The sequence below is a fragment of the Triticum aestivum genome, chromosome 6D, assembly GCF_018294505.1.
Source record: "Triticum aestivum cultivar Chinese Spring chromosome 6D, IWGSC CS RefSeq v2.1, whole genome shotgun sequence".
Lineage (NCBI taxonomy): Eukaryota > Viridiplantae > Streptophyta > Magnoliopsida > Poales > Poaceae > Triticum > Triticum aestivum.
The window spans coordinates 17,870,069-17,889,365 of NC_057811.1; the positions used below are offsets into that span (position 1 = coordinate 17,870,069).

At 47.1% G+C, this 19,297-nt stretch overlaps 1 protein-coding gene across 1 annotated transcript; it reads right to left on the bottom strand.

Moving 5' to 3' along the window:
• Positions 1-2,850: 2,850 nt before the first annotated feature.
• LOC123143140 (uncharacterized) lies at positions 2,851-7,704 on the bottom strand. Its single transcript, XM_044561975.1, has 2 exons — positions 6,237-7,704; positions 2,851-3,703 (listed from the first exon to the last, which is right to left on the bottom strand). Exon 1 carries the CDS (start codon positions 7,601-7,603, stop codon positions 6,455-6,457), a length of 1,149 nt encoding a protein of 382 aa, XP_044417910.1. The 5' UTR covers positions 7,604-7,704; the 3' UTR covers positions 2,851-3,703; positions 6,237-6,454.
• Positions 7,705-19,297: the final 11,593 nt, after the last annotated feature.

A 19,297-nucleotide genomic window follows, 5' to 3' on the forward strand; every position in this document is an offset into this window, starting at 1 on the left:
AATCTGACGTCAGATTTTTAAGGATTCTAAGTAAACACCATCATGCATGTCGGATCCCAAGTATGAATCTTGAAGTGTTCGCTCCAAACGCATCCTATGAGCAACGCTCATATGGCAATATGAGTAAACACGTTCGGGGATGGCAATTCTCACCTTTTCCATTGATGTAGCATGACGATTCTCTTCGACCAACATGACAAATCCTGAGCATGGCAAATTTCACAATTTTCTTTTTTTATGTGTTGGCAGTTCTTCATGTTGCAATCATGCAAACACCCCCCCCCCCCCCCCCCCCAAACATATGGCAATTACTCTCTTGCAACATGACAATTTTCTAGCAATCTTTTTTTAGAAAATGGTAATTAAGTTCATATGTACTATCTTCAGTAATTTTAAGACCTCCTTCTTCAGATAATGAAAAAAGTCCATTTTACTACCCTGAACAAAGTTGGTGGTTCACATTACCCCCTGATTTTTATTTCGGTTCCCTTTACCCCCTGAACAATCCCAAACCGGACAAAAGACCCCCTTGGGTGGTTTGTCTCAACTTGCAGCCGATGTGGCGCTGGCCAATGGTGGTTTTGACCTGCGGGTGGGGCCACGAGGATTAACTTAACTGAAACAGAAAATTAGCTCATGGTTAATTAGACAATGGGACCCACTTGGGCGTAAAATGGGTGGTGGTGGCCCAGTTGTCAGGCATCGTCATCCCTCTCCTCGTGCAGGAGGTAGCGAGGCAGGCGGCGCGGGAACGCGTGGGGCGGCTAGATCCAAGGATGGCAGCCCCATTAGGTCTGGTTCTGGCCGGATCTGGAGCCTAGCGGGGGTGTGAAGACGACACGACGGCGAGCTTGTGCCGGCGGCGGACCAACCGCCAGGCATGGCCGTCCCTGTCTTCGCGCGGGAGCTAGCAGGGCAACGGCAGCAGCGCAGCAGCGATGCAGGTGCAGGGGGAGCGCGAGGGGACGACCAGATCCTTGGGTAGCGGCAGCGGCGCAGCGGCGATGCAGGTGCAGGGGGAGCGCGAGGGGGCGACCAGATCCGGGGGTAGCGGCCCCATATGGTCTGGTTCCGGTCGGATCCGGAGTTCAGCGGCGGTGTGAAGATGGCCCGCCGGCGAGCTTGTGGCGACAGTTGACCTGTACGTGAGGTGGGAGAAGAGAGAAGGTAGAGGAAAGAGAAGGGAGAAAGGAGAAGCAGGGCATCAAGGTGGCAGCTTGGAACTCCGGCGGTCACCGGCGTCATCCAGAGGCGGCGGGGTCGGGCGCGGTGCTCGGGAGGGAGGCAGCTGGGAGGGGAGGCTCCAGAGGAGCTCCTCTGTCTCAACCCAGCGTGACTAGGGAGACTCACCCGCAGGTAAAAACCGCCCATTGACCATTGCCACGTCAGCAATCAGTCAAGTCAAACCACCCAGGGACTGATTTTGTCCGGTATGAGATTGTTCGGGGCGTAAAGAGAACTGAAATAAAGATCGGGGGGTTATGAACCACCAACTTTGTTCAGGGTAGTAAAATGGACTTTTTTCTCAGATGATCTGCTATGCTCATCCCGTGAAACAATGGCGGAGCTGCACCCGAGACAGGGGCGGTGGGGCTGGTTGTGCCGCTGAAAGTATTCGTTCACTATAACATTTTGCACTATTTTCACACTATAGCACAGAAAGCAGCCCCGAGGCCAAGTGCTAGCCTGGCTCCGCCCCTGCCGTGAAACAATTGTTTGTTTGTACTACATCACATCAGGCCCACACAAAAATTGCAAAAATTAATTATCCACCAATTTTTTGGTTGATTAAAATGAATCGATATTTCTTCATCTATCATTTATACTGTGCTATTCCTTTGTTTGTCTCCTCAATTGAATCGATATAAATACCTACGTTTGGGGGAACAAAAAAAAAGATTGTACTTCACGTATGAAGATGGATTCTAGAAGACAAAACCACAATGTTCAAAATCTGACGTCGGATTAAACACCCTCATGCATGTCGGATCCCAAGTATGAATCTTGAAGCGTTCGCACCAAACGCATCCTATGAGGGAAACTACGAGATGATGACAGTAATTCGTTCGCTCGGATGGCAATATGAGCAAAGACGTTCGGGGATGGCAATTCTCACCTTTTTTCATTGATGTAGCATGGTGATTCTCTTTGCCCCACATGGCAAATCCTGAGCATGGCAATTTTCACAATTTTCCTTTTTTAGGTTGGTAGTTCTTCATCCTGCAATCGCAAAATCCCCCAAAACACATGGCAATTACTCTGTTGCAATTATCTGTTTTTGCATATGGCAATCCTGGAGCGTTCATTGAGATTGGATTTTTTAGCGAACAAAATTGTTCGTTCATCCCTACCTGGCTGTGGGAACGATACTTTGCTCGGGCGACCTCCGGGAGAGAACGTCGCGTTACTGGAGTTCAAACAAAAATCTAATACGCATCATCATACTAAAACCACATCACAAAATTCTGTTAAGTAATGTTTAGAATATATCTTAAATATTTTCTAGCATGGGAAATATCTACAGATTTTTCAAAAATAATATTTGAGGGATTTTCTGGCAGAATAATTTAATCAACGAAAGAAGCGACTTTCATTGTCAGAAGGCCGGCCACGACTATAGGCCTAATAACCCACACGCTGGAGGCCCAATGCACAAGCATATGTTTTGATAAATATTTGCATGTGCACATTACTAATATACTTTGCAAGCGAATCCGTCCACGAAGAAGCGCTACTGCTTTAACACCGTGCTAGTGCAAAAACAGCCAACGTGGACTTTGCGGACGCGTTGACCCTCCATCCCTAAATCCATATTTTTTCTCTTATCCATGAATTACTTCACAATTTTTTGAGAAAAATATGGGTTGTCAACAACTGGTGCAGGCTGGCGGTATATATGACTTCTGCTAGTTAATAATACTAGTATCAGTGATGAAATTAAAGATGGCTGACAAGGTACCATGCCTCATGCATGATAATGACAGAAGACTGAACATGTTGAGGATTCAGAGTCAAGTGCACTCTTTGCTCATCAGGGATTCAGGGTAGGTAGGTCATTCACACAAGTCAGTCAGGACCATGTGCATGATCTGGTATTAGTGGGATTGCATTTCCATTGCCCACCATTTAATCTAATCTAATCAAGGCCTAACTAAGCCTGTTCAACATGTGCATCCCTTCTTCACTGAACTGATGCAAGTGTATGCAGAGAGATTAACTCATGCCTTCAGTTCATGGGTCAAATGTTACTACACCAAAATCTCTTTATCTTGGGAGTCAGAACTGCGAGCATATGGATATATAGCATAGGAAAATGGGATTCTGACTGCTGGCACATGGCAGCAGCAAGTAGCAGCTAGCAGACAAGCACATGTTTTTCTTTTCTCAGATAAGAATACTCAATGCTGAACTCTCAGGTGTTGCAGCTCTAGGATTGATGTGAGATTATTAGTCATAAAATAACTTGATATTAACTCAGCCTGCACATCCCTGGCCATTGGAATCTCTGTCTGCCACTGTTAGGTGCTGCAGGCCGGCCCGCTGGATTTGATTGCATCTCTTCTCCGAGACTTCATCCACCAACTTGATCTTGTCTCGGTTCACTCATCATCTCAGTCCTGAGTCAAACTTGCGTATCAACCATCTCAAGGTTTCAGCTCAAACTTTGGTCATCCGAATCCTGAAACAGCTGCGTGATCTGCAGCTGCAGAGTTCAACAGCCAGATGATCAGAAAACAGCACTAATCCAAAAAAGAACAGCACTAATCCTAAACATATATAGACCAAATTCCCAAGTAGTAGTAATGTCAGCCTTGCGTTGTTCTAAACTTCTAATGGACTATGTTCACTGCTGATTAAGAGTCAAATGTTTATGAGCCTTACCTGCACTAATTCATCTTGTCAGTTATATTCTCCCGTTAACCAATTGCATGCTCATGCTGTTACAAAGTTACTGCAGAGGCCCGATCAAAACAAGAGACCAACTCCTTCCATTTAATCCCACCATAAATCCCCTTGTTACAACTCCCCTTAACGCAATAAAATACCATAAATCGCTTTGTTACAACTCACGTTAGCACAATAAAGCAAAGGGAAACCACCATAATTTACTCCTCTCGTCCCCAAGCTCATTTTCTAGAACTCCAGATCTTTTTGTATCGGGAAAAGAGATGGAAGATGAGAGGAAAAGAGCCAAACTGCGCAAATCCCTGCAGCTCTGCATCTCCAAGAAACTCAAGAAGATCCCTCCGATTCACATCCCCAGCTCGACCATTCCCGCAACCATCGCCAGCAGCAGGCGGCTCCTCTCCACCTGCAGGTTCCCGCGTACACCGTCGCTGGACATGGACCAGGCCGCCACCGCTACCACCAACAACAACAACAGCGGAGGCCACGCGGCGACGCTCTCCGACGTCGACCGCTTCCTCTTTGACAACTTTCGGTCTCTCTATATCCATGACCATGACGACGACAACGCGCGTTTTTCGTCATCGCCCAGGACGTCATCCACGTCCATTATCGACGAGACGCAGCTCACCGCAGGAACAACATCCTTGTCGAACTCAGTCAAGGAAGACACCGGAGAAGCCCGACCAGGTGATGACACCAGCGATGATGCGGCCATAGTCCTATTCTCCATGGACCCTTACACCGACTTCAGGAGGTCCATGCAGAACATGATAAAGATGCACCACGGTCTGGAATCTCAGTCACTGGACTGGGACTTCTTGGAGGAGCTACTCTTTTACTACCTGCAGCTCAACGATCAAAGTGTGCACAGGCACATTCTCAAGGCCTTTGCTGACCTCACTGCTGGAACCCAAAGGGATATCCCAGCCTGTGGAAAACCGCACTGGGCTGACAAGAGCGTTAGGAGTAGGAAATACTAGGACACAGATTCAAAGATTTATGTTACAGGATACATGTTGCTACTGTACCATGTCATCTATTGCATAACCTGATTCGCAAAGAAATGTAACGGAATGTAGAATACATCTTCCTGTATTGAATCCGAAGAATGCTGTAGACAGATATATGGGTTAAGGATTCCGAACAGAGTTTCTGACATTTTAAGGATTGATTTGATTCGTCATGTGTAAACCGGAGGTAGTCTATTACACACCTCGATCGTCTGCCCTCTCCCCCTTGCTCTGCTTTCCTTAATATTCACCGTCGAGTCATCAAAGCCATCAACTAATTCAAAGGGGCTCGGCTGGCCCGGTCGCCCTACACTAACGTCCCTTCCAAAGGTGAAGCTCTCGTCTTTGGCAACCAGCAAATGGAGGGCTAAAACTGTAGTTTTGAAGAGTGATTAATGCTCCAGATTTTTGACTTAATTTGTTTCTTTATCTAGTGAGCTCAAACAGGATCTTCATTAGTTGTGTTCCAGTTGGAAAATTTTATTTTTTAGTCATCTTGTCGTTTGAAATGAAAGAATTGAAGAAACAAGGCTAAATTGATAAAAACTCATTTTGATATTGTTATTATTGTTGAACATTGCAGGATATCAGGATCAGAGCAAGAAACATCAATGCTTAAGCAGGAGAGATAATTGGGGTTTTCGAGGATACAGGCAAAGGAAATCTGGTTTTCACAGTTTGCATGGAATTGAGGCATCGGCAGTACTCAAGGCAGTGGCGAAACATCTGAAATAATCAAAATCAAAGTTTGACAGGGATATTCATGTGGATTGCTCGGAGAGGAAAAGCATGAGGGTCCTGCAAAAGGCAGTCGTGAACGAGCTGGAGCTTCCTCTGTCGTTGACGGCCATCTTCAATTGGTGCGATGACTGACGAGGAAGATGATTTGTGGGATAGACGCAGACTCTTCAGGGACGATAGCAGATATCAGTACAGAAATCTTAAGAAAGCTCGTTAACGGTAGATTTGTAGTGATAATTCACAATGGGAGTTAAAAATACATTGATCTGTACAAGTGCGGTGTCCCAGTAATACCAATTTTAAATAATAAGGTGCTGTGGATCAGGCATGGGAGGTTTCAACCTGGTTTTTGTTCCAAATTGAAACAAATCAGGGAACAAAGAGCTCCATAGTGACTTTGTTGTCAATTATTTTCAACTGGGGGAGCCATGCTTGTTTTGCCTTCTCTACTACTACAGATACAAGCCTCGATGTTCACCTGTATTGCTAATGCTACGATTACCAGTACTATCTCAATGTTCAGGCAATTTTGTTGGGTTTGCCAAAAAAAAGGCAATTTCTTGGGGAGTAACTTACCTTGTACTTGCAAATAGATACCGCACAACAAAAGGGAACTTCCAGGAAGATAATTAGAGCCATCCAGAGCTCTTGACCATTGGTTGTTCTTGTCAAGATTTAGAACCTGCTCTTTCGGGAACCTGCCGCTGAATCAAACTAGTGCGCCTTGTCGTCCAGATCCAGCAACAGCAGCATACACAGTTGACGGCAGGTTCTTGGTTGATGCAAATATCAATCTAGCGGGCAGGCAGTTCCCCTCGACAAGCGGCAGCATAGTATTTGGCAATGTGCGGCGCAGCTTCCTGGTGAGGGCATATGTATTTTTCCACGAAAACCTTCTCAGTCATCGTGAAAATTACATAGTAGCTCCGGCCGTGATCTAGCAATCCATTTTCTGTGAGAAACTTCACAGCGTAGTGCCGCGGTCGGAGCCTGCCTTCCAGGCTGTAAGTGATCAATGCTGGACGACGGGCAATGTAAGCCGGTTCCAAGCCAACCTCGGAGATGAGAAAATTGGAAGTGCGCTGCAGATGTTCCTTTGACCTCCTTAGCACGACCGGAGCCTTAGACAGAGCAATGCTGACCTCGGCATCTGACCACCTGAATGTATTCTTCATGAACTCCACTTTGGCAGCAATCTTCTCTTTGCTGAGAAAGGCGACAGCTTGAAGCGCGTGCCTGAACATCCGAGAGCCACGGGGCACACCCAATCTTTCGGCACATGCCACCATCATCCGGACGTGCTCGGGGTTGGTGACGAGCACCCTCGACACAGGGATGCACAACTTGGCAATATCACAAGCACCTAGCCCGCACTCCTGCAGGAACGCGATGTTGGGTTTGACAACCCTCTCGAGGTCGGAGCAGAGAAGGTGGGAGCCGCTCTTGAGCACTCGGAATAGGTTCTCGGAGGACCCGAAGAGAGGCAGCAAGTACTGCAGCTTGGAGATTATGGATCTACAGCGGAATTCGCTGCCGGCGAGCGAGAGGAGGCGCGCGATCTCAGGACGCGAGAGGCCGAGGCCGGTGAGCCCGTCGACGACGGGGGCCAAGGTTTTGTCCGCTTTGGCGCAGAGTAATCGCGGGTCTTTGGCTACGGCGGCGGCGGCATCGGCGCCGGAGAGGCCGAGGCCGGCGAGGAAGGCGAGGACGGCGTCGGGCTTGGCGGGGGACCTGAGGTGGGAGAGCTTGGCGGAGGCCTTGAGGGCTTGGGGCCGGGTGAGGCCGCAGGTGCCGACGAGGTAGTCCTCGACGGCGAAGCTGCTAGGGTTTGGGGAAATGGGGGGCGCGGTGGCGGAGAGGAGGCGGCGGAGAGAGGAGCAGGGATAGGCGGAGGACGAGGGGATGGCGAGATGGGTGAGGATGGAGCTTCGGAGGCGGAGCATGGCGCGGGCGGCGGCGTGGCGGCGGCGGCGGCGGCAGGGACGGGGAAGTCCGGCGGAGGCCAGCTGCTATTTTTTTTGTTTTTTTTTTAGGGGTGGCCAGCTGCTAATTGGTTCGATGATGATGCTGCGATTCGTTGGACTATGATTTACTGCTTGTGCATTGGGCCTCCAGCTTGTGAGTTATTGGGCCCGTAGTCGTAGCCGGCCTTCTGACAATGAGAGTCGCTTCTTCCGTTGATTAAATTATTCTGCTAAAAATCCCTAAAAAGAACCTTTTGAAAAATCTGTAGATATTTTCCATTCCAGAAAATATTTAAGGGATGTTCAAAAAATAATCTCTCCGTTTCTTTTTAGTCTGCATATAAAATTTGGCCAAAGTAAGCTTTGTAAAGTTTGACTAACTTTATATTAAAAAATATCAACGTTCGCAATATGAAATCCATATTATCGAATGCATCGTGAAATGTATTTTCATACTATATAGTTTTATTGTTGTACATGTTCATATTTTTTTATATAAATTTGGTCAAACTTTGTGTAGTTTGACTTTAAAAAAAAATTATATGCGGAGTAAAAAGAAACGGAGGGAGTACTTAACAGAATTCTGATCATGTGATTTTAGTATGATGATGCGTATCGGTTTTTCCTTTGAACCCCAGTAACGTGTTGACGTTCTCTCATGGAAGTCGCCCAGACAAACTATCGCAACAAACGAACATTTCAGTTCGCTAAAAAAAATCACTCCTAACGAATGCTCCGGGATTGCCATGCAAAAACAGATAAACATGTCATGTTGCTACATAAGGATTTGCCATGTTTACTGTCATGTTGTATAGGAACGATTGCTAGAAAATTGTCATGTTGCAACAGAGTAATTGGCACGTGTTTTGGGGGATTTAGCATGGTTGCAACAAGAAAAATTGCCAACCTAAATTGTTTTTTTGTGAAAATTGCCATGCTCAGGATGCCTTGTTGATCGAAGAGAATCGCCATGCTACATCAACGGAAAAAAGGTGAGATTTGTTCTCCTCGAACGTGTTCGCTCATATTGCCATCTGAGCGAATGAATTACTGCCGTCATCTCGTAGTTCGCTCTAAGGATGCACTTGGAGCGAATGCTTTAGGATTCGTGCTTGCGATCCGACATGCATGAGAGCCTTCGCTCAAAATCCTTAAAACTTTGACATCATATTTTTAACATTTTGGTTTTGTTTTCTGGAATCAATCTTCATTTGTCAAGTACAATTGTTATTTTTTGTTCCCCCAAACGTAGGTAATTATATTCAATCCATTTAGGAGACGAACATGGGAATAGCGCAGTCTAAATGATCGATGAAGAAAGATCGGTTCATTTAATCAACCAAATGAGATATTTGTGGGTAATTTACTTTTTGCCATTTTTGTGTGGGCCTGATGTGAAGCTCTACAAACAATTGTTTCACGGCATGAGGATAGCAGATTTATCAAAGTGAAGAGGTAGGTCTAAACGTTACTGTAGATAGTACATATGAACTTAATTATTGATCTATACCTAGCCAGAGTTAAGACGGACCCCAACCATCAATGTCCACATATAGGAAATGATGGCTCCGGTGTCTATAAAATAGCCTATGTATCAAGCAAAGCAAATTGAAAGTGCTAGAAAGGGAGGAGGTTGGCGTTGGATGTATATATAATTATATATAGCAGATTAATAGTGCCTTGTGCTATTCAATCATTCTAGTTTTTGAGTTCACTCCTCATGAAATCTCAACTTTTTAGATGATTGAGGGAGTAATAGAGTTTTTTGAGGATAGTGCCTTTGTACGTGATCCTCGTTCAAAAAAAAAAACTCTCTAACACCCACTCTAGTCACCAATGATAATGACAAAGAGTAGGTCGTATGCAAGGTATTAACAATCACAATGGTTGCATGACTAACTTGGCATGCCTAACATGTGCCCATGATCAACACAAGGACAGGGGAATCTCTAGCCTCACAAATCACAAACCACAATGAACACTCTATACATCCTTTCTTCTCAAGTGGAAGAGCATCTTAACGAAATGGATATTGTCGGGCTTAGGCTCATGATCTGACGAAGGTGCTGGTACTCGATATGAGGGGCTGGTTAGCTCGGCCTTCTAGCGTCATGGTCTGGTGTGAGGCTCGACCTGTTTCGTTGATTCTATGCTAGTTTGATGATGTCGAACACTACGTTAATGCCTTTGTGACTTGTAGTTTGTCCGCAATTTCCTAGAGGTCTGTTGGATCCAGCTTTTATTGGTCACCATAGACTCCAAGTGCTAGCTTGTCTTCCATCAGTTACAGGCCAAACCTTTCAAGCCAACGTTCGGAAATGTCACCTTGGCCCCGTCCCTGAGCTGCATCCACCAGTGTCAAAAACGTTCAGAGCTAGCTACCTTTCAGGGACTTGGCTGCTACCTTTATCCAGACTCGAGTACAGAAATGACGAGTGAATAGTTCAGCAAGATTTATGTGAAGGTTTATTCATACAAAGTTGTTAACTTAGAGGTACAGAGTTATTGAAGATGGGTTTCTGTTACCTAGTTTTACTGTTGTTAGTCTTGATATTGTCAACAATACTATGTATATGTCTTTTATGCGCTCCTAAACTACGACAGGAGTGTCTTGATGTCTTCAAATACTGAACAGTTTCACTTGATGTCTTCAAACACAGAACATTTAATTGCCTTGATATTTAGTCTCTCGTGAAATTAACTTCTTGTTGTCTTCAACTACTGGATATATTCTTGTTGTCTTCAAATACTGAACAGGTTTTCATCTTTTGTCTTCAAATACCGAACATTTTCATGTTGTGCTCATAGTAAGAGAGATTAAATATATATGGCCAATCCAGGCAGGTGTAATGCACACCTCAAGTGAGCCATTTGGAGGGAGAGACTACAATAGAATCTGGACCTGTAGTAGAAAAATAGAAAAAAAACGGATCTGGACCACCGGCTTGCCACTAACGAGGGGAGGAGTGTAACAGACCCGATCTAGGGAGGGAGTAGGAGAGGATGATTGGCAGGGAAGGGGATCTGGGAGAAGGAGAAAGGAGGCCGATAAGAGAAGAACAGCTTCTCGATCTGTTTTGATGCTAGTTAATTCATAACCCGCACTCACACAGCCGTGAGGCTTAAGTACAATGCGGCCGCAGCCCACCCACTCACACCTACTACCCTGCCATCTCGGGTCCACATGTAAGCGCACTGCTTCCCTTCTCCTCCACGTTCTCCCTGGCTTGTGGCCCCATCTCGTCAGCGCCCTGTAGAGGCTGCGGGGTCGCCATGTCAGTCGTGACATTCACCCCTCCTTGAGTGCCGCCTTGACCCCATGGCGGAGTGGCAGGGAACTGTTGTTGCAGACGAGCGGGATCTTCCCAGGTTGCCAACGATGCCAGCAGTCCTTCCCAATGGATCAACAGGCGAGTGTTCTCCTTGTCGCCATTCTGACTTGCTTGGTGGCGAGAACAGCTATTGGCACATGCTCCGCCTGCAAGATCTCGTTAGTAGGGGGTAAGTCTGGGTTTGCTTGTACCTCAGCGCCTTCTGCGTTCTTCAGTAGGGAGACGTGCACCACCGGGTGGATTTTACTTGTGGATGGAAGATCCAGCTTGTAGGCGACAGCCCCCACCTTTGCAATGATCTTGTACGGGCCGTAATACCTGAAGGCGAGCTTCTGAAACGGTCGTTGAGCGATCGATGTCTGAATGAACGGCTGTAGTTTGAGCAACACTGAATCCCTGACTTCGAACGAACGCTCAGTTCGGTGTCGGTCGGCCTGTGCTTTCATGCGATCCTGCGCCTTTTTCAGCTGCTGTTGCAAATGCTCCATCATAATCTCCCTCTCTCGCAGCCACGCTGCTAAGTCTGGAACAGAGCAGTTGTCGACTTGCGACACACCGAACTCGCGAGGCAGGTGACCATCTGTGACTTCAAATGGGGTTCTGCCCAGTGATGAGTGAAAGGAGGTATTGTACCAGAATTCCGCGAGCGCTAACCATTTCGCCCAGTTGGTCGGGCATGCGTGAACCGCACATCGCAGATAAGTCTCTAGGCATTGGTTCACTCGCTCCGTCTGCGGATGGTAAGAAGAACTCATGCGCAACTCGGTGCGACACAGCTTGAACAGCTCCTGCCAGACATTGCTCGTAAACACTCTGTCCCTGTCAGATATAATAGCCAGTGGCAGCCCATGCAGACGGAATATCTCTCTCATGAACAGCTTGGCCACTTGGAGAGCCGTGTATGGATGTGTCATGGGTATGAAGTGGGCGTACTTCGAGAACTTGTCGACCACCACTAAGATCACGTCATATCCGCAGGACTTGGGCAAACCTTCAATGAAATCGAGCGACACGATCGCCCATGGTTTCTGCGGGATCGGCAATGGTTGAAGAAGGCCTGCCGGGGACGTCCTCTCCGTCTTTGCTTGCTGACACACCAGACAATTCCTGACCGTGTCTTTGACCTGCTGCTTTAGTCCCTTCCAAGCAAACAGCCGTTTGATGCGATTGTAAGTTGCATAAAATCCAGAGTGGCCTCCAGCAGCGCTCGAGTGCAGCGAGTTGATCAGGTGCTGCCGTATCTGCTTGTCTTCTCCAATCCAGATTCTGCCTTGGAAGTGAAGGACCCCGTCCTGTGCTGTGAACTCTGGTTCGCTGGCCGGGTCCAGGGCTAAGCTGGTTAGCTTCTTTGTTGCGTTGGGATCGTCTTTGTAGCTGTTTTTGACTGCTTCTAACCAAGCTGGTTTGCACACTGTCAGTGCCACCAGCTCGCTTTCATCAGCGTGGTCGCGTCGAGACAGCGCGTCCGCGGCACGGTTTGCCAACCCGGCTTTGTATTGGATGACGTACTGCAGCCCCACTAGTTTAGTGAATGCGCGCTGCTGAATCGGGGTGTGCAATCTCTGATCTGTTAGATGCAGCAAACTTTTCTGGTCTGTCCTCACCACAAATTCTGCGTGTTGGAGGTATGGTCTCCATCTATCAACTGCCAGGAGCAATGCCAGGCACTCCTTCTCGTAAGCTGAGAGCCCTAGATTGCGCGGAGAAAGCGCTTTGCTCAGGTACGCAATGGGGTGGGAGTTCTGCATTAACACTGCTCCAATGCCTGTGCCGCTTGCGTCAATCTCGACCACGAACTGTTTGGTAAAATCTGGCAAAGCCAACACCGGGGCTTCAACTAGCGCTTGTTTGAGTGCCTGAAAGGCTGCGTCTGCGGTTGGAGTCCACACGAACAGCGTATTCTTCTTGAGAAGATCCGTCAATGGTTTGGAGATAATCCCAAAGTTTTTAACAAACTTCCGATAGTAGCCGGCTAGACCAAGGAACCCTCTGAGTTGTTTGACTGTGTCAGGCACTGGGCACTCTTGTACTGTTTTGAACTTTGCTTTTGTCAGTTGAAACCCCACCTTTGCTCACGTAGTGCCCCAAGTAGTTGATTGTTTGCTGAGCAAATGAACACTTGGAAAATTTGACATAGAATTGATGTTGTCTTAACAGTTGCAGGACTTGAGCCAGAAGATCTCGGTGCTGCTCCAACGTTTTCGTGAAGACCAAGATGTCGTCCATGAAAACCACTACACCTTTGCGGTTGACCGGGGCTAACACATTGTTCATATTTCCCATGAATGTAACTGGGGCGTATGCCAGACCATACGGCATTACCTTGAACTGGAAATGACCCATGTGCGTCTTGAACGCAGTTTTAAACTCATCCCCCGGCACCAGCCTGATCTGGTGATATCCACCCCGTAGGTCCATCTTGGAGAACCAACAGGCCCCTGCCAGTTCGTCCAGGAGTTCCTCAATGATTGGCATTGGGTATGTGGCCTTTAGAGTGATCGCGTTCAGGTGTCTGAAATCCACACACAACCTCCATGTTTGATCTTTCTTTTTCACTAGCAAAACTGGCGACGCAAATGGACTGGTACTGGCGGTAATGAGCCCTTTGGCAAGCAGTTCCTTAACTTGAGCCTCAATTTCGTCCTTCTGCTCTGGTGTATCGATATGGTCTGAGATTCACTGGTTTTGCTCCTGGTAGCAAGGGTATGACATGGTCCCATTCTCTGTGCGGTGGCAACTCTGTTGGCTCCTGAAAAAGGTCCTGGTACTCGTCCAAAACTTGCTGAATAGTTGCTGGTACAGGAGTGATTTCCACTTGTCCTTCACTTATACACAGCATCACCATGTGTGCTACCGAGTCTTTTGCCTCTAGCTCTTGCAGCTCTGTCACTGATATTGCTGCCACTGTTGAAGAAGCAGCTGTTAGACCCTGCAACAAAATGCTCTTCCCTTCATGCTGGAACTTCAATGTTTTTGCTCCCCAATCCAGCAGCATCTGTCCGCAGTGCTCCAGCCAGTCCATTCCCAGCACCATGTCATAACAGCCTAGCGATAGCACCCGAAGATCAGTAATAAATTGGTGTCTCTGCGTCTCCCATTTGCACGCCGGTATGTATCCACAACAAGATAGCAGTCCTCCATCAGCGATTTTTAATGACATAGGTGCCATCGGCTGTACTTGAGTTGTCATCCTTGCTGCGACATCCTTGCTGACAAAGCTGTGGGAACTGACAGAGTCTACCAATATCAACACTTCACGCCCCCCGATCTGTCCCAGCAAACGGACCGTGCGCGGAGTGGTCTGCCCTGTCGTTGCGAGCTTTGATATGGACATGAGCACCTCCTCTTCCGAATCAGACTCTGCTTCTTGCCTGTCGTGCTCTTCCGCTTGTAGCAACTCGAGGAGTTCCTCCACCACGTCCAGCTGGACGGTGGCTGCGCACTAATGGCCCTGGCCCCAGCATTCGCCGCATTTGAAACACAGCCCCCTTGCTCTGCGGTAGTTGCGGAGCGCGGCTACACGATCTTTGCCTCGTCCTTGCTCAGGGCGACGGTCAGCCGCACGCGCTGCGTCCAGCGCCCGGCGATCCTCCGCTGCTGCCTGTGGGGCAGGTAACGGTACGCGCTGCGGCGCCGCTGGCACGGCCATTGCTGGTGCTGGTCGCGCTGGGGGTCTTGGCGGCGCTGGATCATATCGTCTGTGCTCTCGCCGCGGCATCGCCTCCACCAGTTATTCCTGCAACAGGGCCAAGGAAAAGGCAGAGTCCAAGTTTTGCGGTCTATGTAAAGCAACTCCAGCGCGAATTTCAGCCTTTAACCCATCTAAGAATTGAGTTGTAAAGTAAATCGGATCGAACCCAGAATTGTGCGCGAGAATATGATGCATTAATTCCTCAAACTGCCCCATGTACTCCTCTACGGATCCTGTCTGTTTCAGAATGTTAAACTGACGGAGATGCATTTGGTACTGATCTCGACCAAATTTCTCCTTCAGTGCTGTGCATAGGCCCTCCCAAGTGGACAAGCAACTCGCTGCTTCGTGCACCTGCAGCCAGCGAGCGACGGTGCCTGTGAAGTGTAAGGTGGCTACACGAACCCAGATATCGGGCTGAATACCATAAACATCGAAGTATTTTTCGCATCTAGACTTCCAGAACTGTGGGTTTTCACCGTCGAATTGGGGAAAATCCAATTTCGGCAGCGCCCAGTGATGCGTGTGCGGTGACTGCTGCGTGGCGTGTGGCGGCTCCCAATTAATCATACGACTCGACCCAACTCCTACAGATGCGTAGTTCTCCGGTAGGGATTGGTACGCACCCTTGACCGGAGGCGGCTGCAGGGTGGTGACCACCCCGTGAGCCCCACCTCGGAGTTGAAGATCTCGCCGTGGCCACTTGGCCCGTGGTGCTCGGGGCCCGTCGTCGGAGGAGACGGTGCCGGAGGCACCACCACTTCTTCCACCGTCTCGCCTTGCGTCGCGAGTGCCGGGTGGAGGGCGATCCGTCCCACTTGGGTGCGGAGCTCGTCGAGCTCGCGTTGCAGGTTGGAGACCGCCGGCCTCCAGAGCTCGAGGGACGCCTGGATTGCCTCCAGGCGAGCGTCGTTCGCCGCGCGCCCCTCGTTGACGGATCGGATCAGATCCGCGAGTTGTGTCTCCATCGCCGCCGCTTGCTTCGCTTGCTTGGTCTGGTAGCGCGGCTTAGGATACGCCGTCTCCAGATCGACTGGACCTCTGATACCACTTGTAACAGACCCGATCTAGGGAGGGAGTAGGAGAGGATGATTGGCAGGGAAGGGGATCTGGGAGAAGGAGAAAGGAGGCCGATAAGAGAAGAACAGCTTCTCGATCTGTTTTGATGCTAGTTAATTCATAACCCGCACTCACACAGCCGTGAGGCTTAAGTACAACGCGGCCGCAGCCCACCCACTCACACCTACTACCCTGCCATCTCGGGTCCACCTGTAAGCGCACTGCTTCCCTTCTCCTCCACGTTCTCCCTGGCTTGTGGCCCCATCTCGTCAGCGCCCTGTAGAGGCTGCGGGGTCGCCATGTGAGTCGTGACAAGGAGGACACGAGATGATGTGCCTGGGAGAGAGAGGAGGCGACGAACTGGCTGCTACCAGAGATTCAGATGAGAGGCTGCGAGCCTGACGAGCACACTGCAGGGTGGAGCTTAGTAGCCGAGCATATCTGATTTGGTCTGCTTCAAGCTACGTCACCGGCGACACGGCGACCAGGAGCCATTGGAGATTTTCTGAAATCACCCAGCTTGAGGAGAGATCTGGGCTGCCGCCGTCGCCAGCGTTGGGGCTGCTGCTCTGCAGGGGATTTGGGATTGAACGACGAGGACATTGAGACCAAATTAGCTTACAGGGTAGGACCTTTTTGCAAATTATGCGGACAGATCGCTTCACCGAATGGGCGATAGATGAGCCAGATTTAGGTGGAGCGATCTGTCCGCATAATAAAAAATATGACTAGCACGGTCTTAAAGCAGTAGTGGTTCTTCATTGACGGGTTCGCATGCATATATATTAGTGACGTGCACTTGCAACTATTTATCAATACATATGACCATTTGTGAAAAATATAAGGTTAGAAATGAATAGTGCTCCAATTAGCGTAGCATACACATGATATAAATCTATTCTTTGTATAAGTCACAGCATGTCATATTTTGTTACGAGTGTTTGTAGAAACACATGATATATTAATATTTATGAATCATTTCACTTATTCGGAAATTCGGCAAAAAAGGATAAAAGAGAATATGAGTTGCACGAGAAACTAGCTTCACAAAATCCTCTCTCTTTGGAGACAATATTTTTTTCTTTCTGAGTGGAGAGTGAAGTTGTTCGGTGGGTGGTTGTGCTGTCCTTGCATTATCGTATTAGTTGATATAACGCTTGGGAGCTTTTATTTCACGCTGAACCATAGAATTGTTGATATAATGCTTACATGAGTTGGCCCATGAAGCTCTTGCCCGCTCAGCTTCGCTTCCTACTCAGCTCACTCACTTACCTTTTTTTTGCTTGCTTCGCTGCTATCTTATGAAAAGGCCACTATCATATTTTTTTATTTCAAAGAATTTCAGAAATTTTAAAATTATTGTCAATTAAAAAACGATGAATTTTAAAAATATTTGTGGATTTCAAAAATGTTACTGGATTTTAAAAAGTTTTGAAAATTAAAAAAGTTCATCAACTTCAAAAATAAATAATGAACTTTAAAAATATTCACGATTTTTAAAACATGTTCATGAATTTTAAAAAATATTCACGTCATTTTAAAATGCTCAAAAAATTAAATAAATATTCATAGATTAGAATGTGAAAAATAAAATGAAAATAAAAAGAGAATAAATACAAAAAAATAAAACCCCAAAAGAAAACTATTAAAACAGATAAAAACACGGGAACAAGAAAAAAAATAAGGGAATACCTTCTCAAAACTGGGAAATAGTTGTGTGTTACTCTCAACCAACGATGCACACCCTTGGATACGGGCCCCATAGCGATCCATAGCCTCGATGCTCCAAAAGGATCGAAATCAAGGGAGCTTAGTATCTTAACAGGAGGCTGAAAATCAAGGAAGCTTAGTATCTTAATAGTAAAGTAATAGATGCAACTACCCTTGTGATGCAACCGATGCACCCAAAGTGAAAGTTACATGCTAAATTTTGTAGAAAAAATAGATATTAATTTAACATAGAGATACAACCTTGAGACTGGTAAAATATGGAAATCCTAGCTCGGTCATAATTGTGCCTTGCACATTCCACTTGAGCTTGATGATGACCTGTTCATGTTTTGCCTCGAGTTGGAACCCTTCACTTGACCATGGTCAGTTGGTGAAGACTCTCGATTTTCTCCCTCATAGTCGAATATGGGAAGCATTAAACACATCTTCACATGATCATTATCACCAATGGACCATAAGCTTCAAGCATATAATCCCTCATGGCCTAAACCCTTGGGCTGCTTTGTCTTAAACTTGATCTTCTCAACCTTGATGACCCTCTTCCTTTTATCTAGTCCTCACGCAATTCACAATTACGTACCATATCACTGACTCAATCCCATGTGGCATCATTTACGCTTCTGTGTTGAGCGTTTCGAATTCAATCTTAAGACCTCATCTTGGCCAACATTTATCTTTGCTTCATGCTCTCTTTTGGTTTCTGAAAGCCACAATGGGCTTTTAACTTTACTTCATCCCTTTAAGAATTGATCACGAATAACTCATATGTCATATGTTCTCATGGTAAATTGTTTTTGGATTTTTTTTCATTTTTTTAAAGATTTTTTCTTTACTTTGGTGCTTTGGTTGCACCATAAGGATGGGCGCATTTGTCTCTTCATCCGCAACGTACATCGTGTAGATCCCCAACGGTTCGCCTCTAAGGGCATGGTCGGTGTCGGCGGACAGCATCCTTACCCCCAGGATGTGTTCTCGAGAGATGGACGACATCTAACATTGGTGGAGACCCCTTCCTTCCGCCCAAAGGTGCAGTTCAGCAACTAACACTGAGTCTTTATCTTCGTCCCATCGTGCTGCCGGACATTCATTCTCGGTTGGGGCTGCTCGTGAACAGGCGGCAGTCGGTTTGGTGTGGATGTACATAACCGGCTTAGCATGGACATACGAGCGTGGGAGACAGTGTCTCGGATTGGTGACAGATTTGACAGGCGAAGCAACAAGATGAAGCAGCGGAAACCGAATTGGTTGGGAATTAAGGGAGTGAAAGTAGAAGGGGAACAGGCGATGGCAGCTGCGTTCTTTAGGAGGCGAGGAGTCAAGGGAGGTGGAGGAACATGGAGCCAATGCAAGGGCGTGGACTACGGGAGGTTGAACCCAAGAGTTGCAAATATGGCCGCTCGCGCTTAATCAAATGGACAAATGAATTTCTAATGACGTGGTGAATTGTGAGGGCAGAAAAATAAGCTAGTGGGGTGCTCCTATTTAGATATAGTAGATTCCAACACCTACTACTACTACTATTAGCCTATACATCTTCAGCGGAAACAATGGGTCTATTATAAATTTTATTCCAATTTAATCAAGGATTTTTGCATGAGTAATCAATAACCAAATTAACAAAGTTATCTGCATAAGCAACAAATACTTATACATCACCCAAAGGTTACAGATAATATATGCACGAGAAGAATAAAATAAATAATATCATGTGGTACAAGTGCTTCGACAAAGGATGCATCGCAAGCTCACCAAAGCATCCCATACACCATTTTTTCAATCTCATCAGAAAGTCACCACACCAGCTAGAAATAGGAGCACAAACTAGCACAATCTAGCAACAATGATATTAAAGCATGAAGA

Excerpts from the sequence above, each read along its gene's own strand:
- LOC123143140 (XM_044561975.1), bottom strand. The coding sequence starts at position 7,603 with ATGCTCCGCCTCCGAAGCTCCATCCTCACCCATCTCGCCATCCCCTCG.